Genomic DNA, 21,305 nt, shown 5'->3' with positions numbered 1-21,305 from the left:
CAAAGAAATAGTTCAATAAACAAGTCACTGGTGAGTTAAAATGGTAGAAAGATTCTCGTCTTATTTGCCTCTTCATAGGAGAATCCATTTTCTACCCTGCCTCATGATGGACAGGACAGAAATGAAAAGGGGGAAGGACAAAAGGCAGGGATGACAGATGCATAAATAGTCCTTCCTTCCTTCCTTCTTCCCTGACAGTATCTTGTGAAGCTCAAAAGCTATGCTTGGATATTGAAAATACAATATTGGAGGTCAAGACTCGGGGAAGTGTCTGTAAAAAGTAGTCTATTTGTGTGTGTCAATGTTTCTGACATAGAAGGGACAAAGGTAGGTTCATGAGCTATCAAAGTTAAGGAACAAAAGAGAAAGCTAACAAACACTTCCAACCTCCCAAGAACAGCAGTTGCTGACTGTATTTGCAAGGATAGTGTGTGTTGCTTCTCCTACGTGAAACGTTTCTGATCTCAGAGATTTGTGGGGCTTTTGTTTTATTTTATATATTCCCTCCCTTCTCCTACTGTACAGCAACAGAAAGTCGGGCAGAAATAGTGGAAGAGAAACTTAATTATGGATGTTTTGAATTTACTATAAACATTCTGCAATATAGACCACATTATCCACTCAAAACTGCAAGCTGAACAAAGAACCCCAAATCCCACAGAGTGACCTTTCAGCCTAACAGAACTGAGCAAAGCATATCACCTTCTTGCTCCTCCTGGTTCCAAGAGAGATAATTCAGTTTAAATTGGAACTTAAACTGTTGCAGTTTTAGCTGCAACATATTCTGACTGTTTTATAGCACCCAGCAGAAATTACACCAGCTTGGCATGGTCAGTTGAAGCAGAGGCACAAATGGTACATAGTCATTTGAGCCCAGCCTGCAAAAGGACTGGAGTCCAGAGCCGGCTGGAGATCTCTCTGCCCTCTAGGTCTTCTCCACAGCTGTTTATTCTCCACATGCCCCTGCATCACAGCACACTGTATGTTCCAGACTGTTACCCTGAGGAACCAGTCACAGGAGATCCTATCAAAAAGAAGAACTAACAGTAAAAGCAGAGACTAAAAATGGTTGTTCAAGGTCACCTTCAAATACACAGCTCTTCAGCAAGTGTGACAGGACTTGACAGAAATTCAATTCAGTTTCTGAGAATGTTGGCATCAGAATTTTAAACACTGTCACTTTTGCTAAACAGCTCTGCAACTGGGTGCAAAGACAAGGAGATCAGTTAGAGCTGTTTCTTTCACAGGTGTTCTAAAAAAAATACACGTTGCCCTTTTGCCCTATCTGCTGGACAGGGGCAGTCAACAGAACACTGGACCTCAAATGCCACTTGGAACATGAAATGTTGTATTGTATAGGGATGCACATGAATCTCCTGCCTGAGACTGTGAAAGAGGAACAGCCAACAACAATCACACTGCTCTAGCTAAAGTTTGTAACAAAAAATTGTGTGAATATGAGTGCTTCAGATTCTGTATAAAAAATATATATACACACCTTCAGAAATTCAGACTATTGCATTTATGCTAGTCAAATGTAACTATAAAACAAAGGCAGATTTTCATTAGCTCATTCATGCGATCCAATACTGCTGGATAGCCCCATCCATTGCAGAAGTGACACTTTTTTTTTTTCCTTTTTTTTTTTTCCCTCCAAATGCACACCTAATGGCATGCACCCTACAAACATCTCTGGCATCTAAGTCACTTTGCAATTACTCTTCCAGATTTCACAGCTTGTGCTTAGCTCTCTTCTGCCAGGATAGAGTGGGAAGGTACATAAATTATTCTGTTTAAATATAGTTCAGCTATACTATACTATATGCAAGCATCTATATACTATATATAAAAATACTACAAACAAGGTAGACATATCCAAAGAAAGCAAAATACTGTCATATTTCTTTTGTTCCTGACCCAAAGATATTGTTGCATGCAGTTACCAAATATCCTTTTGCTTGCAAACCTTCACAGTTTCTTGACTCAGCATTCCCAAAAGACAAACAAGTCTGAGAAGGACTGCACAAAACATAAATTTTCAAAGATTTTCTGCAAATACATGTAGTAAAACTTTGAACTGTGTTAGGAGCAAATGGTTCAAACACACGTGTGGAACAGGGGAACCTACCTTGGTTCTTAAAGAGAACCTGCTCATCCATCAGTGGGTCTCAGAGAGTACACAAGGCAGCCTTAACTGAAACCTCTTCTGCATAAACCATGCAGAGTGGAAACCTGGACAGATATGAACTTGGTATGTCCATTATAAAGTATTAAAAAGTAATAGATTGATTTGTGCATAGAATCAGAATAGCTGAGAGGGAAATGGAGATAATGAAAGCATTTTTGAACCCTCTCGGAAATTCTGCAATACCATAAATCCTATAACTGTGACGGACAGGAACTTACATTTTTTTCACTGATTTTCATGGACGTGCTCACCAGATAATGTAATATCTATCTTGAACACACAGAACAGAATTGAGCAAGCTTTATTCAAGTATGACTTTCTAAAAACAAATGTTTAATACAAGATTTGCAGATGCTTCAGGTCAAGGAAGGAAAAATTCAGCTCCTTTGTTTAGGACCCTACCTTTCTGAAAGGCCCTTCTGTGTAAATGACTTTTTTAAAATAAAATGAAATAAAAATAAAACAAATTTCAAATTATATTATCTTTGATCTTAGGAGACATAAAGGATATTCTGATACCTTAGTACATATGAACAGATCCATAATTGCTGCTGCCTATAAATACACTTTATGAACTTGAAGAAATAAACTAAACAAACTATGAAATAACAGCTTTGTTTTTTCCAAGAATGAACAGGATCATTTTCAGGTTAATAATTTACAAGCTAAAATGCTTCTCTAAATCACCATCTAAAAATGTTTTAAAATGTCTTTCTAAGAGAGGGATTGGATGGTTCATTCGGCAAATTAAACAGGAGAAAGATCTGGCCAATAACACAGAGCCTGCAATGCCTCCAAGAGAGGGATACGCTACACAGATGAATAAAAGAGGCAGACTGATTTTCCCAAAACCACAGGTCAAGTGGTAAGTTCATCTACCCTGAATAAGGCAAACACGCTAATTCTACATAACGCTAGAATAAAAATGCAAAATTCAGGGCAAATAACAATTGACTGACCCCCTGGAAATACACCGTGAAAACAAATATTTTCAAGAACCGCAGCAAGGTAAGAGACTTTCATTTTTTTTTCTTAGTAAGGTAGTAAGACTATGGAAATGAAAGAAGACAGTGGATTTATGGAATCGTTTTACTTGGTAGGAAAAGTGTCACTGTCACCAAAGAGTCTGAATTTCATTCAGACACCTAAAGTCACGGAGATGGAAACAAAACTGGTTTCACAGATCTTAATGACAATAGATGTGGTTTTGCTTCTTCAGTGCCTGGAAATGAAACACTTCCTGATAATTTTGAAAGGCTGAGAGAAATTGAATGCTATATATGATCATAAATGTGTAATAATAAAAGTAATATGAATCATCTAAAACCATACAAAGTAAAAGAGACTACTAAAAAGTAACATGTTGCTGTGAAGTTACAAAACATTAAGCAGGAAAAACATCACAGATTATAAAGAGGGAGCTATAAAGTGGTGTCGTTACAGAGAGGTTACAGCAGAACATCATCTACAGCTGATGGATTAAGTCAAGATATATGCTTTGGGTATACCTCATACTGAATTTGGAGGGCATTTGATTAACCTCTCTTCTAAGTATAACTTTGAAATGGAATTTTAGGCAGTATTTACATTGCTCAGGCATAAATATAGATACAGCACTTATCTTCTAGTGTCAAATAGCCAAATGCATTTCACAGAACCATAGAAAATTTTAGGTTCGAAGAAATCTCTGGAGGTCATCTAGTCTAACCTCCTGCTGAAAGCATAAAACTCTGAAAAATTTATTCTAATGGTCTTATTCACCCACATGTTTAGTTCATATATGCTTTTATATTGACATATTTTGTTTCCCTACCCACATAAGAACAATACTAATAAACTGGAGCAAGCTTTTGGAAGGCCACCAGGATGGTCAGGGCTGGAAGACTTCAGGTTGAGTTCCTTTCTCTGAAGCTGAGGGAAGTGGGTTTGTTTAGCCAGGAAAAGAAAAGGCTTTGGGGGACCTAGTGAAGCAACTCTTCATTACCTACACTGAATTTACAGACCAGGTGTAGCCAGATTCTTTCATGTGGTGCACAGAAGGCAAGTGAGAGAGGTTCCAACTTGACATAAAGAAAAAAAGTCAGTATGAAGAAAACTGAGTATTGGAATAGGCTGTCCAGGCAGGCTGTGAAATCTGTCCTGGGAGGATTTCAAATCCCTAATGACTCAAAGTCCTAAGTGAGCTGGTTTCAATGCTAATCCTACATTGAGCCAAAAAAATGGACTATATGAGCTCCCTTCCAATCCAATTGATTCTGTTCTATTCCCTTCAAATTGTGTAGAAGGATCTTTTGAGTGCACAAGCGTAAAATTCAATGTCGAATTCTATGACCCTTCTGATACCTAGGACACATTCTTAACATGTTTCGCTAATTACTACTTTGCCAGTGTCATTTGGACATAACCACTTATTTCATTCCTTACAGTTCAGCAAACAATGCTATCGTTAGATATTTTTTCAGCTGCTTATTTATTCCTTATGACACTAATTGTATTTACAACTAAAATTAATGATTGCTATGCTTTAATTGCCTGCTCATGAATTGTCTACCATCCTGCAACTTTTGAGAACTTTTAACTTTGGAGTTTCAAAAATAAGTTGGATTCAGGCTTTGCCTGTCATTTTGCTATTAGACTGTGGAAGAAATATATATAGTATCATAATACTTCCATGGCATGGAAAAAAAAAATCAAAAAACTCAGGATATAGGTCTTAGTAAAGTCTGTTGCAGCCCTTGTATTGTACTGCCTAGACTTTCACTGGCATTAGTTGAACATTACATAATTAAGAGAAATACTGGATTTGATTTATAATTTTAGATGCTTGGAATAGGATCCAAAACCCATTTTTGATGTATGGAAAAACCCCTACAAAGTTGGTCTTTGAATCATCTGTTGTTTATTCAGCAAATCATAAGCTATCTTGTGGGGATTTTGCAAGGGGGTTGCAGCGGAAGATTTGCCTAACTATGCAAGTGGTTGCAGCGGAAGATTTGCCTAACTATGCAAGTAAATATAAATGTTTTATTTATATTTTTTTTTGATAGCAGAACCACAGAGGACAGCAGTAGGAAGACTGCTTAGAGGTTTCAAGAAAATATTCTAAATACTTGATTAATCCAAGAGCCAAGACTCCAGATAAAACATTAGCCCTTTTGGTGTAACTAGGGTAGCACAAGTTGCAGTGACAGAGTAGTAGAGGGATCAGTAACCTAAGCCCATAACATCCCTTAACATCCCTGAAGATGTCAATGAATAATTCTCCAAACGTATTCTTGGATCCAAATGCAAATCGGTTTCAAGTTAACATAATTAATGAAAGCCATGACAACAACGAAACATCTCAAGAGGATGTGTGCTCTGACCCACCACATTATGAAGAAACATCTTTCACAGATGAAGCACATAACAGACTGAAAATCAGCTACAGACCAGGAAAGAGAGAGTTGTTTGACAATTTTCTTCAAAATGGAGAGAAAACAGAAGCTAGCTTACATCCTTACGACACTCACAGTAACATGTATTATCTGCAAACTTTTGGCCATAACACCATGGATCCAGTTCCTAAAATTGATTACTACAGAAACACTGGCAGCGTCAGTGGGAATAAACTCAACAGACCAAGCTTATTAGAAATTCATGAACAACTGGCAAAGGTAAGTGAAAAGGAAAAATACGAAATTCTCTAATTTCCAGACTGTTAATTCTGTTTATTAATATGTGAAAGTCCTTAAATTCATGAACCTTGCTATAGGGAAAAAGTATAGCTAATGACTTACCATATTTGCTTTGCTAGCTGCAGTATGTTTTCTTCCCTGTACCTTTCCCAAGCAAAGATTATTATTAAAGGCTGAAAGTAATGAATTTGATTGGCAGAGAAACATGGCTATTCTTGTTTAAAAGTATAAAATTATTAAATTTGTGTTTCACTTCAGATAGTATGACAGATTATGAATATCAGTTCATAATTTAATCAAATTATGGAACTAAAATTTATTCTGAATTTGAATCTAACAAATTCTTAACTAAGCTTCAGATATTCCTCTGCTGTATTTGTTAAAATATATATGCACATATACTACAAATATGTGTTATAATGTGTAATAGATGCAAATTCAACTAGTCAGAAATCCAGAGCATTATCTGTTTATTGGAGTAACAAAAGCATTAAAATAGCAGGAAAGATTCCAGAAAAAGGGATTTTAGGTGGAAAATATTGCTATTTGATAAAGAGAAAAGATCCATTTTTAGAATTGAGTGAATGGATTTAGTCCTTCACGCTCATTATACCAGTGATTTTGGAGAACCCAAAGAGCCACTTGAATGGCTACATTTAAAACATTTATGGAGGAATAATTTAGCTAAATTTCTTTTAATATGTTATCCAGAAGAGCTGTTTGACTTTGCTCATACAACAGATGATGGGACTATATCCATTCAAAGTAAGTTTGAAAAGAGAACTAGCGAAAAGGGTACAGTTGCCTTTAAAAGATTTTGTAGGTCTCAATTTTTTGTTTCCCCTTCTGAGGAGAATATGGATCTACATTTGGTTAGCGCAGTGCAGCAGCTTACTATTGAGCAAACTTCATCATTCCCCTCAGCAGATTCTTCCTGTTTGCTTCATTTTTAATGCAGGGCAAACTTCAGCAAATGAATAATAAAATACCAAAACTAAAATACACCCTTTGCCATGAAAATCCTCACTTTTGTTACTCTGCACAGCTACATTTGCAAGAATAATTAAAAAAACACATTTTTTTCAGTTACAATGTTTGGAGTTTGCACATTTATACATTTCATGAGAAAGAATCTGAGAAGTTGACAGCATTAACTCTAAAACAGCAGACTTCATTAAGTTCTGTGCAACTACCTGGGCAAAATCCATCTGTCTAGGAATCCTTTAAGTCTTAATTCTCCTACGTATGGATGAATAAGTTCCCTCCATGTGAAATAAGCATGGAAAACTGAAATGAGAGTGTTTGGAGGACAAGGACAACTAGATTAAGCTCCCCAAAACAGTTAAACTATTTAAAAATCTGACAAACACTACCGAAACAATTTAATATGCAAATAACTTTGGTAAAAATACCCTCCCCTTAAGGCACAGTAATATGTTCTCTATAAAAAAAAAAAAACAGAAGAGACAGGATACACCCACTTTTAGGGATAAACTAAAATCAAAACTTTTGAGGTTTTTAATTAGGCATGTGAAAGTTGGGCTAGAAAGAAGAATCACCTCTATATTTAAACTCAGAGTGCCAAGGTGCAGAAAAAAAATCCCCCCAAACACCACCACCACCAAAATTAAAAAATATATGTTTTTTTTTCCTGTGTCAAACAATAGTGTAATGAGAAGTCTCCAGAGAAACAATGTTCTCATTGCCATTCCACTCACTTTTACATGGTTTTAAGAGCTGAATAGCTTGGACAAGCGTCTGGTTTCTGGATGCTGGTCCAGACCTTGTTCAAACCCCAGTAGTTCTCTGGAGATTCACCTTTCCTAAGGAGGATTAATACAAACTAATGAAACCAAGTAAAAAAAAAATAGCCATTAGGAAAATTAGGATCTGATTCCTTGGGACCTGATTAGGACAGCTTCCTAGCTTGGACCTTATTTATTTAAATTATGGTCGCTGCAGACCTGGAAAAAATGGCTTAAAGAGAAAGGAGAAACAAGTTCCCTGGGTGACCACTTAGATTTCCCCAAATGAATGCAAAATGGATGTGAAGAAGGGCAGAACTTTAACTTGGTAACCCTACTCATTTGCAGATGTGTAAAATGCTACTCAAGGGACTAAATACACTTCCATATCCAGAAGAAATTTATTATAGAAACAATTTACACTAGTGGAGGCCAGAGAGGGGAGAAAACACGAACCAACTGAAAAACACTGAACAAACATGTACTGAACATGAGAATATTAAGAGATTCTCAGTTTTAACAAAAAAAATCCCCCCCCCCCCTTTTTTTTTTGCAGTTGCACATATAATTTAAGGAAGCAGGTTTGTTTTGTTTACTTTAATAAAATCAGATGAATTGTGTAGGGTTTTATAGGACTTTAACCTACAGCAGGTAAAAAAGAAGGCAGTTTTCATTCCAGAATAAACCAAAGAGAAAATTATTTCCCTCCTTTACCATCAGATTTCACAGACTTACCATATTACGGAAAAGACCATCACCTGAGCTCAACTGTTCCCAGACTTTTTCCTTAAGTGTCCTTAAGTGGGTTACAGCCCCGGTCTGGGAACCGCTGACCAAGGCACTGGAAGATACAGCCAGCCGTTAGTCCAGCTGGATTCCATTCCTGTCTATCCCATGGACTCACTCTGTGACCTTGGACAAACCAGTTGGGTCTTCAGATAACAACACAAAGCTTTTTGGGTTTCCAGGTTAACACTGAACAGGATAGTTCCTGAGTTTGAAGGAATACAGCCGCCAGCAGGCTAAAAAGAACAGATACAGTATCATACTGATTGAGTTCTTGGCAACAGGGCAGGAGCTGCCAGGTACTGTCTAGATACACCAGCCTCACATACACATCTGCAAGTGCTCTGTGGGGTTTCATGCGTTCTGTCTTAAATTTCCAATCTTAAACTTCCTCATCTGTAAGCTGCAGATTTCAATACTTAGTTAGACCTGAGAAAGATTCTGTAAAATCTGATTTACTGACATTTGCTAAGTGTTTCAAAATCTTCCTGAAATCACAGAAAGATTCAAACAAAAGCAATTTGGATATTCTGAAGAATAAATGAGCCATCACCAAATAGCAGATTAGTAAAGTAGGGCATTTAGATAATCTGAACAGGTAGAACTCCTGGCAGCTTCTATGGAAGGTGAGAAGCTTCTGCAGTGTGTGCAGCTGAATGGGGGGGCCCATCTACCAGGACACAGCAGGCTCTCTTGCCACCACAAAGGTGGCAGTGAAAGGCTACATGCAGTGTGGGGGAATTAGACTAATAGCCTAAGCTTCACTTGTGGAGAAGATGTTTTTTTTTTTTTCGTTTTTATTCCTTAACGCTAAAATCTGACTTTAGCGCATTTTACCCCAAGCAATCCTCCCCTCCCCATTTCTTTGAAACCCAGATTGTTGAAGACAACTGCTTTGTCAGAGCCCATTGCCAGACTCTGATAAGAAGTGACATTTGTTTGACTCCAGATATCTAAGCATCATGTAAGTGTTCCCATGTTGCTTTGATGATGGGCTTAGCATCAGAACATAAATATCAATCTCTAATATTTTTAAATATGTTATTTTTCAAATGTCAGAATGTGAAGCAGGCTGAAAGGAATTTCAAAAATTCAATTCCTCCACCGCTGGATTCAAATGTGTGTCATCTTTTGGCAAAATGTGCCATTTTTTGCACATACTAAGTCACAAAATGCCAATTAAATACCTAAAAAATAGTCTAAGTGCTATTTCAAAGCTTACGGCTGGTGATAATTAGTTAGGCTTAATATTTACCTTACATAATAAGTCATCTAACCTTTCTTCGTCTTGGCTATTCTCCACACTTGTTACAGACTTGATGAGCTTATCATGTTTAGCCTCAGGCAAGATGAAGGTTAAACTCTTCTGCAACAAATAAAGGGGGAAAAATTAAGCAGCGAACTTTCAATTTTGGTAGCTTTCCAAAAATATCCTGTCACTTTTATTTCATATCATTAATGCACAAGTAGTACAGGTACAGCTGCTTGGCAAATAACCAATCATTTGCTAAAACACACCATTTTAAAATGCATTTATGGAAGGTTTAGGGCCATAATTTATGATAATGACATGGGAGAGAACACATTAATTCAAAGTACATAGGAAACAACTTGTTTCAAGTACACAGTCTAAACACTTTTTTTTTGTCTTTGAAACTCTAACCACTGTGTTTGCATTTTTCTGGTTGTTAATCCTCCTTAATTTACTTTAATAATTTACTGTATTTTGAACAAACACAACATTGCTATTTTAGAGTTATTTTAGAAAATGTCAAAAGTACCCAAATCAGGAGCTCAAAGTTGCACACCTTCAAAAGATCTTATGCTCCCATTTACATTTGGGCCAAAAAAACAAAAAAGGAGCAGACAGCAAGTGGAGCTTAAGGGGAATTTAGACATCTACATTAAAAATCTTATCATCTGATCTCCATTTGTTAGCAAAATACAATATTTGTGTCAAAGGCATTTCACAATGTTGCACTGGAGTGACTAGAGCTCCTGTTTATATGGAGGGGTGTTATGCTAACATTAGCATAAACACCACATTCAATGGGCTTTTATATCTGTAATGCATTTTATGGAGTCAATAGGCAAAATACAGAAATAGCCTTAAGGCTATCACGCGATCCAAGATCTTATGTCTCCCATCTTCACCTTGTATAGTCTGGAAATGTCTCCAGCCCCTCCAAGCCCTGAAAGCACCTTGATTCCCCTTCCTAAGGGACACACACGCACACATTCCTGCCCCTCTCTGCCAGAATATAGCAGGGTACAGAGTCCCACCTGGAATTCCTTGCTCTGGGCCCAACACTATCTGTCAATGGTTAGCCTGTTTCCTCCCTCGGCCAGTCAGAACTTTGTTTAACACAATTTAGAAGGTACGGAGGTCCAAGGCCAACCCTTGGTAATAAATCTAATTCTTATTCAAACCGCAAGAAACACATGGAGCCAAACTACCTCAAGGATTCTGAGGTAGAAAAACAAAAGAGACAAAATACAGATTTATGTCCAGAAATATACACAGATTTTCCAAAATTCTGGAATATTGATTCTGGCCCTTTTCTAGGTGAGTGTGAATAACCAGTATAGATGAGCAGGTCCCTTAAGAGAGAACACAGGCATTCATTATCTTTGCCTTTGGCATAGGGTTACATCACTAACTTGCAAATATTTAATTGTACCTGCAACAATTATATTAGAGCCTGCTAAACCACAGAAAGGATTAACCATTTAATGCATTATGTACCACATTTCATCAGTATTTCTCTGACGGCTTTCAAGAATGTGACCCATTTGCTGCTACAATTATGTTTATACTTTATCCAACAGAAAACAGCAGAGTTCTTCCCACAACTTACAGATTAGATATTCTTCTAACCTATCAGCACAACATGTATGTTGCATATGGTTTAAACTAAAAATAAATTAGCATCAGATAATGATGTATTTCCTTAACTTAAATGACTCTCTCATCTTTTGTTGCAGTTAGCAAGCCCACCTGCTGATACCTGCTGTGAGCAGAATATTGCATTTTAGTCCAGAGACAGTAAAACCCAGTCTTCTTTAGAGTTTCTTGATTTCATGTCTCTCATATAGGCAGGTGTCATCTGCTTGGCACAAAAACGTTTTTGTTTTCTGTGTGATCCTGCAGAACATAGCTGTGAACTCCAGCTCCATTGAGAGAGTGGCTAATGGAGAAGGCTCTGCTGGAGATGACACAGCAGTCAGCAAGGAAGAAGAAAACAAAACAGGATTCGTAAAGTTTGGATGGGTGAAGGGTGTGCTGGTGAGAATGTTATCTGCATTTAAAAACAAACTAAAAGAAGATAAAAATAGTTTTGTAATTTGTATTCTTTTTGTAAAAAGAATAGTTTTGTAATACTAAGGTCTTTTAAAACTCAAGAGAGGAAAGAGATGACTTATGGAATGTTTGGGGTGCTTTTTAAAGCTTGCACATTATCACTCTTCTGATTGGTATACTGATATAATATTGTTTTTTTAAAACTTAGGTAAGATGCATGCTCAATATTTGGGGTGTGATGCTTTTTATTCGACTTTCCTGGATCGTAGGTCAAGCAGGAATTGGTATGTATCTTAGTAATATTTTCAGCATTGAAAGGGATAAAGAGGGCAAACTATACATTATCACAATTAACATATAATCCGAGATGCACACTTGCATGTTGAACCAAATTATGTTTTTCAAATGTTTGCCAGGGTAAAAATGTTAATCATCCAAACTACTGGAATTTTCCAGACTCCCAGCCAAATTACTGCTTAGAGGCACAGATCTGTTAACTATGCATATAATCATCACATTTGAATATTTCTAAGCTTTGGTGAAATTTGTATTTAGATTCTGTAGCAGATGTAAACTTCATTACTTGGGCCAATTTCTCATATGAGCATACAGAGTTAACCTTTAAGAGCTCACACGATGCTTATCTGTGAATCCCAAACCTTGTCATCTACATATTGAAAACAACACTTCTTCACACTTCTCCACATAAATGAAAACAGAACTGGAGGGAGGTCTCATTAGGATTTTGTTATTTTTAACTATAGTACAATGCTAGCTACTAGCAGACTATAAAACACCAAGTAATTCAATTTATATGAAAGCTGTAACAAAGTACTTTTCATAATGTTGTATCTTTGCTCTTTCACTGTGCCTATTAATTAACCCATCTCCCAATCAAATCAATGTACAAGCTCAAACCTCAGTGGCAGCTGGATTTGGCCCTAAAGGCTCTGTCCAGTCTGTTGTGGAGTGACAAGAGTGAACATAGTGAGAGCAGAAAGTGCCCACAGTACTGCCAGATAGAAGCCCTACCAGAAGTAAGGCACAGCATTTCAACAGTTGGACAGTGCAACTACTTTTGGGGGAAACAGAAATGCAAGTTATTGATGGCAGTGTCACTCTGTATCACACATTTATAAGTGCCCAGAATGAGAGGGCACTGGCAATCTCTGAATGGCATCGGGACATGTTAGTGTCATAAAAAGCAGAAATCCAAAGGGCCGACAGCAAACATCTCCGTTTGCCCTTGGAAATTTTGAGCAGGGGTTTATGAGTTGGACTGCAAACTCTGGCCTCTGACCTCAACACTACTGATCTTGGATAAAACATTGCACTCAAATCAGGAGTGAATTTCCTTGTTACGGGTTGAAAAGAAACACTGAATGGAAATATCTCTGAAATTTTGCATGCTGGAAATTTCATTTCCAGCAAAACACAGTGATGTCATTGAAGTTTTGCTTGAGTGAGACTTGCTCTTATAAAAAGAAAAAGCTCATTAAGAAAAAAGAGCCACCTACAAACCTACAGAGGTGGAAAAACAGAAAAGTTCCTGAACTCAGCGGAAGAACTTTGCCTGTTTTTGCAGTGCTCCATGCGTGGCATTAGCACTGTGCCTGACAAAGGGGTGCTTGCTGATTTTATGATGCATGTCAAATGAGAACGTACAGCCCTGGGCACTCATAAGTATATGCCTTGCCATGAAAATTCTGCATCTTAATATTGCCAAGACTTTGCTCTGGGGTTTCATGCAAAATTAGTTTTTAAGGGCAGTTTAGTAACTTATTGAGATCATCAAGAAGTATTACTTTGTTTTGAAGTGTGAGAACAGCCATAGGCAAAAGTAATTCATTTTAGCACAACTTACTTAGCAGCCATATGCCTGGGCTTCAATCTAAACTTTAATCAGATTCTAACATTAATTTGCACTAACATCAGTTACAGCCATCCTGCTTTCACATTTAATTCTACCATTTTAATTCACTGATAAGCAGACCCTCCTTTCTTAGGCTTTATTGTTCTGCTGCTGCTTTTTAAAACTGCATGTCTTACACAAGCAGGTTAGTTTTCCTTCTGAAATGAGAAATCAAATTTAGTTTGAATAATCTCCAAATGTGTTTTCTGAATGTCTTGTAAGCAATGAGCTTTATGTCACCAGCAAGCTGCTTAAGGAGAACAGCAAGGGAAGCTCATCATCACCAAGGCTTGGGGATTTCACTGGGTACTGCTACTAACACAGAAATAAAATGAGTCAGTTAAACCACCATCTGGGCATCATTTTTATCCTCATCATTAGAAGTCCAAAGAGGGAAAACCTATCAGGAAAAAGGAAATAACTGGCCTGTCTTGGATACAAGCTATTAAAAGGCAGAAAATAATATTCCAACAAGGTACTCTATTCATGACCGGCTGCGCAAAAAAGGACAGTCTGCCCCTGACATGGTTCCACGTCCAAAAGCAGTCTGATATTTACAGTCAACATTTGGAGACTCTCTAAAATATGTATATATACACATCTAGGAAAAAAAAATAATATATATATATATACACACACACACACCTGGAATATACATATTCACACCTGCAATGCCTAGTCAAAGGCAGAGGAAAAGACCAAGTTTATGCTAACTGAAACCTGGCCCCAAATATCACAGTTACGCTCTAATACAATAATGTTTTGGTTGGCTTGCTTCATTTATTCACTTTTCTTACTGAATGTTACCATCTTCTCAATTTTAACAGTAAAGCTTTTCCAAGCAGATAAGAGTTACAGCATTAGCAAAATATCTGACCCTATTTGGCACATGCACTTTTGACAAAATGATTTTTGAATATAATAGAAAATCCAGGGAAAACACTTCAGAATTTACATGGATTTGCTCAGTCCTTTCAAAACCACTCCAAAAACAATGTACCTGATCTATTCAATTTAGAAGTTAACTGCTGATTAAAAGTCGTATACAACCACTTTTTGGGCATAAAGTTTGCAGAGAGCTGAACAAGATCTTTCTATGAGGCATGTAATGGTACCTGACCAAAAGGAACAGCATTCTGACTTTTTATACAGAACTGCATATAAAATAGGTGCATGACTCCTTATAATAAAGACTCAGAAATCAATAGGATAAATGCAATTTATTAGAGGCTCCAATCACTTTAAATATCCTAAACGTTGTTATATATCATTTATACCTCCTGCATTACATTGCTCTATCTTAAAGGACTGTGATAACATGGCTATAACTTAAGCAGCAAAGAACATTCATTCAGGGATTGGATGTCTATAATCACCCAGTATGAAATGAAGTTGGGAATCTGATGTGAGAGGTAGAAGGTAGAAATAGAGCAGATAAATCAATATGTTTGTAGTACCTCTAGTTGGTTGTCCATTGCAGGATCCACGTTTCAATTTGGATGAGTCCTGATCATAAATATCGCTCCAGGCAACATATAATCTTCTGTTCCTCACTTAAAACCTATTCACCTTATTGGAACAAGAGAACTATTGGAGTGAAAAACAGTGAACTGGATAAGTGTTAGCAAGCTCAGATAAAACTAAGAACCCCTTCAATGTTTGGTATCAAATTGTAATTGTTTCATCTTGTTTTACTTATTTATTTATATCTATCTCTCATAGCCATAAATGGGAACAGAAACAAAAAAGCTTAGACAAAATGTCATATTATTTCTTCATCTGACTTGAAACAATAAAGTATTCTGAAACTACACAGCCAAACTCTTCTCACAGTGCCAGAGAATATAACAGAACCAATGAACAAAATTCCAATTTGGAAGGTCTGGGCTGGACACGTAGGAAAAGCTTTTTCACTGGGAGGGCAGTGTAGCACCGGAACGTTACCCAAAGAGGCAAAGGGAAGTTTCCAAGACTCAACTACCTAAAAGCACCACAGGTTTGACTAAGTGCTGTCGCTAGTCCTGCGGTAAGTGGCAGGCTGAGCTATAGTCCTTCAGATGTCACTTTCAACCAATATTTCTATGATTCTAAATCTTAAGGGAAAACTCATAGTCCTATAGTTTCTAGTGCAATTTCACAGTGTTAAAAAGAAGCCTGGCCGAAAATTACAAGCATACTCAACTTTCAGAGTACCATCCAAACAGGAATCCAGTTCACCTATCAATACTGATCTTCATTCAGTTGATTATTCACATTTAATTACATAGTTTTGTGATATCACCTTAAAAAAACAGATTTCTAAGATTATGCATAGAGGACTCTTGAAAGTAAATGGTAATGGCAACACTTCTATTTTGGAATATTTGTCCTGTGTTACAGTGAAACTGCTTTTTGCAGGGAAAGAGAGAGATGATGAGGGAGAGAGGGAGAAGGCTGTGGTCAATAGCCTGGTAAGAAGGCTCTCATTCAAATCTTGTCTCTCTCCTGCATAGGGTAGAGTACCTATGTACTATGTACCTATTATACTACGAAACTATACAGTCAGCCTTTCACTTTTCAATACAATATTTAGTCAACTGATGAAAGACAGAAGCATCTAGCAAACAAGAGTCTTGGTCAAAACGGTCAGTTGCTTTTCTCTTAAACAGCCAGCATGTATGTCTAAGATAGGAATGAGTATCCATGCCAAGCAACACTTGTTTGCCCATTTTATTCAGCTAACAAAGAAAGCCTTAAAACAAACAAACAAAAAAAAAAACACACTATCAGAGCTTCTGGCTAGGCTTTTCCTATCAGGAAGCATCACCACTTAAAGACTGATGAAAATAATTTACTACTGTGACATGGTCTCATTGGAAACATTGTGCAACCACAAGTGGTCAACAAACCATCTTTCAGTTTACAGCTCTGACTCCCAACTGAAAATTTAATTTAAAGAGAGAGTGATTTGTAGGAATCATGGAACATAAGTAAAATGTTTTATCTTCTTATTACTGACAGGTCTTGGAGTAATCATAATTCTCCTCGCCACGATGGTAACCTCAATTACTGGGTTGTCAACTTCTGCAATAGCAACTAATGGGTTTGTCCGTGGAGGTAAAATCTTTAGGGTTAATAATGCTCTCAAGCCCAGAAAGATTTTTATGTACTATTTTCATATGAGGCAAACCAGAGGTCTTGAGCTCTATAATAGCAAGAAGGACGATAAACCAAATGATACATCTAAAGGAACTAGAAGGTAACAATTCTCACCAACCCTAATCACAATTTACAGCATACTTGAGTTGTCACTTTTAATAAATGTCAGATTTCAGTTCAGTCTGTAAAGTACATTTCAGATGTTCCTGCCTAATGCTGATTGAAGAACGGCTTCTGGCTTTTCACTGATTTCTGTTCTTACCTTTCAGCCGGTCATTCTTACTCAGAGCATTTCAGGTCGGATGTCCTTGGACAAACTGAATATCAGCCATCACTTCCTTTTATTTTAAAGACAGGTGATATCAACTGACACGCATCAAATATCTTCCTGTATAATTCTTTTTAAAATATTTTACATTTCAGCTACTCCTTGGAAGATGAGTAAACATTTCTGCTTGAAAACAAAAGCACGTGTCAGGTATTTTATAAAGAAAAATTCTAGTGCATTTCAGAGCCTTGAAGGCATGACTGGTCTGTTGTAGCCTCTGTGGAAAACAGCAAGTTCTTACTACATCATTTAGGCAGAGCAGGTACTTGAATACACTTGATTGTACTTTCTTTTTCGGATCTTTCAGGTCTCGGAGTCATAGTTATTGGTCTGAGTGTAGTAGTAACAACATTAACAGGTATCTCCATGTCTGCCATTTGCACTAATGGAGTAGTGAGAGGAGGTAAGTGAGTATGACTTCATGAAAAGTACGAATATCTGCAGATCTGAATTAGGGAAAATTAAAATTTGGGGTGGTCTTTCTCACTGGGTCCACCATCAATTTAAGTGTATATAATCTTCAACGCTTCCTGACAATAAGTACTTCATCTCAGTGAAATATGATAAAATTATAATTGATAAAGCAATATACTTCATTTATGGGGATATGCAAAACAAGATTAAAGATTCACTGCATCACTTTGCAGAAGCTTTATCAATATATAGTACCTCTTTACATCATACAACATGATTTTTCACACTAACATTGGGATAGATCCAAGTAAGCAGAGCTTGTCTAGGGGAGAGGTTTTCTCTGCTCCGGTATCAGGAATATTTGCTTAAGGGTTCAATTTGGCACACTAGAATATAGTAAAAGAGGTTTAGAAAAGGTTCTGAAGGTAGAACCACTACAAAGCATCTTCCTTGTTTATCAGTTTGCTGTATTTATTCTTTTGCATTAATAAGGAAACCCCTGATTGGATTTATTAGGCAAAAAGCAAAGATTCCTGTGCTGTTGTTATGTGAGTCATACAGGCAGCAACTGAGCATCTTGAATTGTGCTGAATCAAAGTCATTTCTGTCTGCAGGTGGAGCTTACTATCTTATTTCAAGAAGTCTGGGCCCAGAGTTTGGTGGATCTATAGGACTGATCTTTGCCTTTGCAAATGCAGTGGCAGTCGCCATGTATGTAGTTGGATTTGCTGAAACAGTTGTAGAACTTCTTAAGGTAAATGTAGATATTTTCAGTTCATGGTTAAACAAGGGATTATTTTATTTTTAAATGCTGATATTTTTTAGCTGAGGATTCAGGGACATCATTAGCAGGGAAGCAGGCCTTTAAAAATGCCACAGAGTGCTTCTGCATTACTCCTATTTTATGGTAATTTTTCAAACATTTCAACAAAAGCCTCAAAATTATAAAAGGAAATAAATCCCTAATTAGTCAGACGAACCACCCAGCCACAAAGGGCAAACATGAAACACAAACACTTGGGCTCATTCGCCCCTGAAACTGAGCAAGTTCTGACAACTCACTCCCTTCTGTTCAACTTATTTGATCTCTCCAGCTCGGTCAAGACAGATTGGTTCTAATAACATTTCTTATCCTTTTCAGGAGAGTGATACAATCATGGTAGATGAGTCCAATGACATCAGAATAATCGGCACCATAACTGTTGTATGTCTTCTTGGCATCTCTGTTGCTGGCATGGAATGGGAAGCAAAGGTAAACCTTTAATAGAGAAGCAAGCAATATGTAAAACTACTTACAAGGTTTGAATGTGAGGAATGCTGTACACCAAGTGCGATTTTCAAAAGCCCTCGGCTTCAAGTTATGCTTGTTTTTTTTTTTAAAGCAATAGCAGTTTAACCATTATATTCAATGAAAGCAAAATACTTCACGGGCTTTCCTGAACATACATTAACAAGGGAAGAGGAAGTCTGTGTTCCACGAATGGTTTGAGTATATTGATTTTTTTATAATTCATGGCACCAGTTAGAGCCTTGGATAAATGCTCCTTTTGCCCTTATTTTTGATGCAGTTCAGCAGAATAAACAATAGCAAAAACTAGTCGTACTATTGTACTCTCTCAAACTCAGCTCAGCAAAAGGACAGCTCTGTTTAGTATTCATTTCTTAATCTCTAATGATTTCTGCCATTCCTTCACCTGTACAAAAGTCCAAATCTCTATTATCCTATCAGAGAAAATAGAAGACTGCAAATATTTTAGAGAATGGAATACAGCTGTCAAAATCAAGTCCAAAATAGCAACCTGATTTTTATATTCTTCAATGATGGAAAGTTAGAACAGTTTGTGAAAGGTCAGAAAGCCAATTAGATATTATAACCCTTGAAGCGACAACCCACCCCAACTAAACAAATTATATAACAATATAAAATGCTTCATACTTGATATTTATGCATTAGCCGTTTCATTTTCCTTTTTCCTGTAAAGGAAACTAACATAAAATTAAACAGTAACTGTGTATTTCATAAACCTTCCTAGTAAAAACTATTTGCTATTGTCACGAGCTGATGGCAGGATGTCTTTTCAGCTATCTTTTTTCCTGGTGTTTTCTAGAATTGTAGAAATGTCATCTGTCATAAGGAGGAAGGAGCACATACCAATCACTAAGTATATAACCACCTCCACAATCAAAACTGCAAAATAAAACAATAGGTAATATCTTTCTGTTTCTATTGACAGGCTCAAGTTATTCTTCTAGTTGTTCTACTTGTTGCCATTGCAAACTTCTTCATTGGGACAGTCATTCCTACCAACAATGAAAAGAAGGCAAGAGGCTTTTTTAATTACCAAGGTAAGTACTGCTGTCTATCACACAATAAGAAGCTCACACACTTCTTGGCCTTCTACTGAGCTGAGGATCCTACTGAACAAGATCCCAAGAACTGGATCTTCCAAATTTAAATAACCTTGTAAAGCACAGGAACCAAATTCTTTTTCAACATCTGTTTCAAGGGACTGAATTTATTCAGTCTTTGAGTTTGTCTCTACTGCTGAAGCTGAGGGCATGGTTAGTGGCAGCTTGAGCACTTCATACCCTAGCAGAACACAGGCAGACTTTTGCACTGAGCTATGTGCAAGTGCCATAGTGACACTCCTGTCACTTCAGTATGGATCTGTAGCTCTGATGTGCAGACAAGCACATACTACTGGGGACCAGACTGAGAAATCAAATTCATTTTGCTTATGATATGAGACAGATTCAAACCCAGTCGTCCATGATGAGAAAGACTAGCTTAGTCACCTACTTCATTAAATAATTCTGGAATCAAATCCTGGTGGCATGTTCCATTTTCATCTATATTTTCAGCATCAATATTTGCAGAAAACTTCGGACCAGATTTCAGAGATGGAGAAGGATTTTTCTCGGTGTTTGCCATTTTCTTTCCAGCTGCCACTGGCATTCTTGCAGGAGCCAACATCTCAGGAGATCTGGAAGTAGGTATTTCTTTAACTTTGTAATACTAGTTATAGGGTGAGAAAGAACAAGAAAACAGATTATTAATCAACACTGTATTCAGTATTAAATCATGGCTGATTTTAGAGAGCAAAACTCTCACTTTCAAGTACTGCTTTTTTATTTAAAAACATCAGTTTATCTTGTCTCTTTTAATACAGTATGATTATTTACACAATTTTCTGCATTCAGATTTGGGTTGTTATATCATTTAAAAGAATGTTTTAGTAACCTACAATAATATAAAATCAATGGCCCATTAGCAGCCTGTTATTTAGAGAAATTGCCTGTGTAAGTCCTTGTGCTCTTCTTTTGCCAAATCTCCTGTATCACCCCAAAAATACACTTCTAAAACTCATCTTTGCACCCAAAAAAAAAAAAAAGTTCAGGGAAAATAGTGTGGTGGGCATTTTTTTTTCCCCCTCTCATGCAGGGTTATAGCAAGGACAGAATAAACAGAGCATTTAATGAAAGCAAACATGTTCCAATACCCTATCTCTGCCAATGCTCAAAAGGTTTGCAGCTGCAGGTTTGCAGTTGTAACAAAAAAAAGGAGCCTGAGAAAGGAAGGGGTTCCCAAATGTCTGGCTGCTCCCATGCTGTCAAGGGCCCATCTTGTAGTATAGCAGATTCTTTAGATGTCTGTAGTGCCTAAACAATCTACAAATTACAGACAGGAGTTTAGTTTTAGCTGAAGTTTTGCACAACGTGTTTAATTCAAGGAGTATTTAAAGATAATTCAAAGTTCACCAAAGCATCTGGTAAAACGTCTCTATTGCATTGTCGACTACTTTGTATTACTGTAAG

The 21,305-nt window shown here is 37.0% G+C and overlaps 1 protein-coding gene and 1 long non-coding RNA gene across 2 annotated transcripts in view; one reads left to right on the top strand and one right to left on the bottom strand.

Moving 5' to 3' along the window:
- The first annotated feature begins 3,175 nt into the window (after window positions 1-3,175).
- The window catches only part of SLC12A1 (solute carrier family 12 member 1), a 49,628-nt gene continuing 31,498 nt past the window's right edge, over window positions 3,176-21,305 (top strand). The window contains exons 1-10 of the mRNA XM_088540334.1: window positions 3,176-3,196; window positions 5,357-5,844; window positions 11,548-11,682; window positions 11,906-11,981; window positions 16,610-16,705; window positions 17,383-17,478; window positions 18,104-18,243; window positions 18,631-18,741; window positions 19,724-19,835; window positions 20,352-20,479. Of these exons, the coding sequence (XP_088396460.1) occupies window positions 5,434-5,844; window positions 11,548-11,682; window positions 11,906-11,981; window positions 16,610-16,705; window positions 17,383-17,478; window positions 18,104-18,243; window positions 18,631-18,741; window positions 19,724-19,835; window positions 20,352-20,479 (1,305 nt within the window). The 5' untranslated portion in view covers window positions 3,176-3,196; window positions 5,357-5,433. The remainder of the gene's footprint in view (window positions 3,197-5,356; window positions 5,845-11,547; window positions 11,683-11,905; window positions 11,982-16,609; window positions 16,706-17,382; window positions 17,479-18,103; window positions 18,244-18,630; window positions 18,742-19,723; window positions 19,836-20,351; window positions 20,480-21,305) is intronic.
- Window positions 18,632-20,424, bottom strand: LOC148596389 (uncharacterized). The gene is made up of 2 exons (XR_015914425.1): window positions 20,290-20,424; window positions 18,632-18,718 (listed from the first exon to the last, which is right to left on the bottom strand). It is a non-coding gene; the product is annotated as an uncharacterized LOC148596389 (long non-coding RNA).

The sequence above is a fragment of the Tinamus guttatus genome, unplaced genomic scaffold, assembly GCF_059628265.1.
Source record: "Tinamus guttatus ecotype Peru unplaced genomic scaffold, ASM5962826v1 Tinamus_guttatus_pri_ptg000004l, whole genome shotgun sequence".
Classification (NCBI taxonomy): Eukaryota; Metazoa; Chordata; class Aves; order Tinamiformes; family Tinamidae; genus Tinamus; species Tinamus guttatus.
The sequence above is the reverse complement of the archived record's forward strand: the minus strand, read 5'-3'. Positions and strand labels throughout refer to the sequence as shown.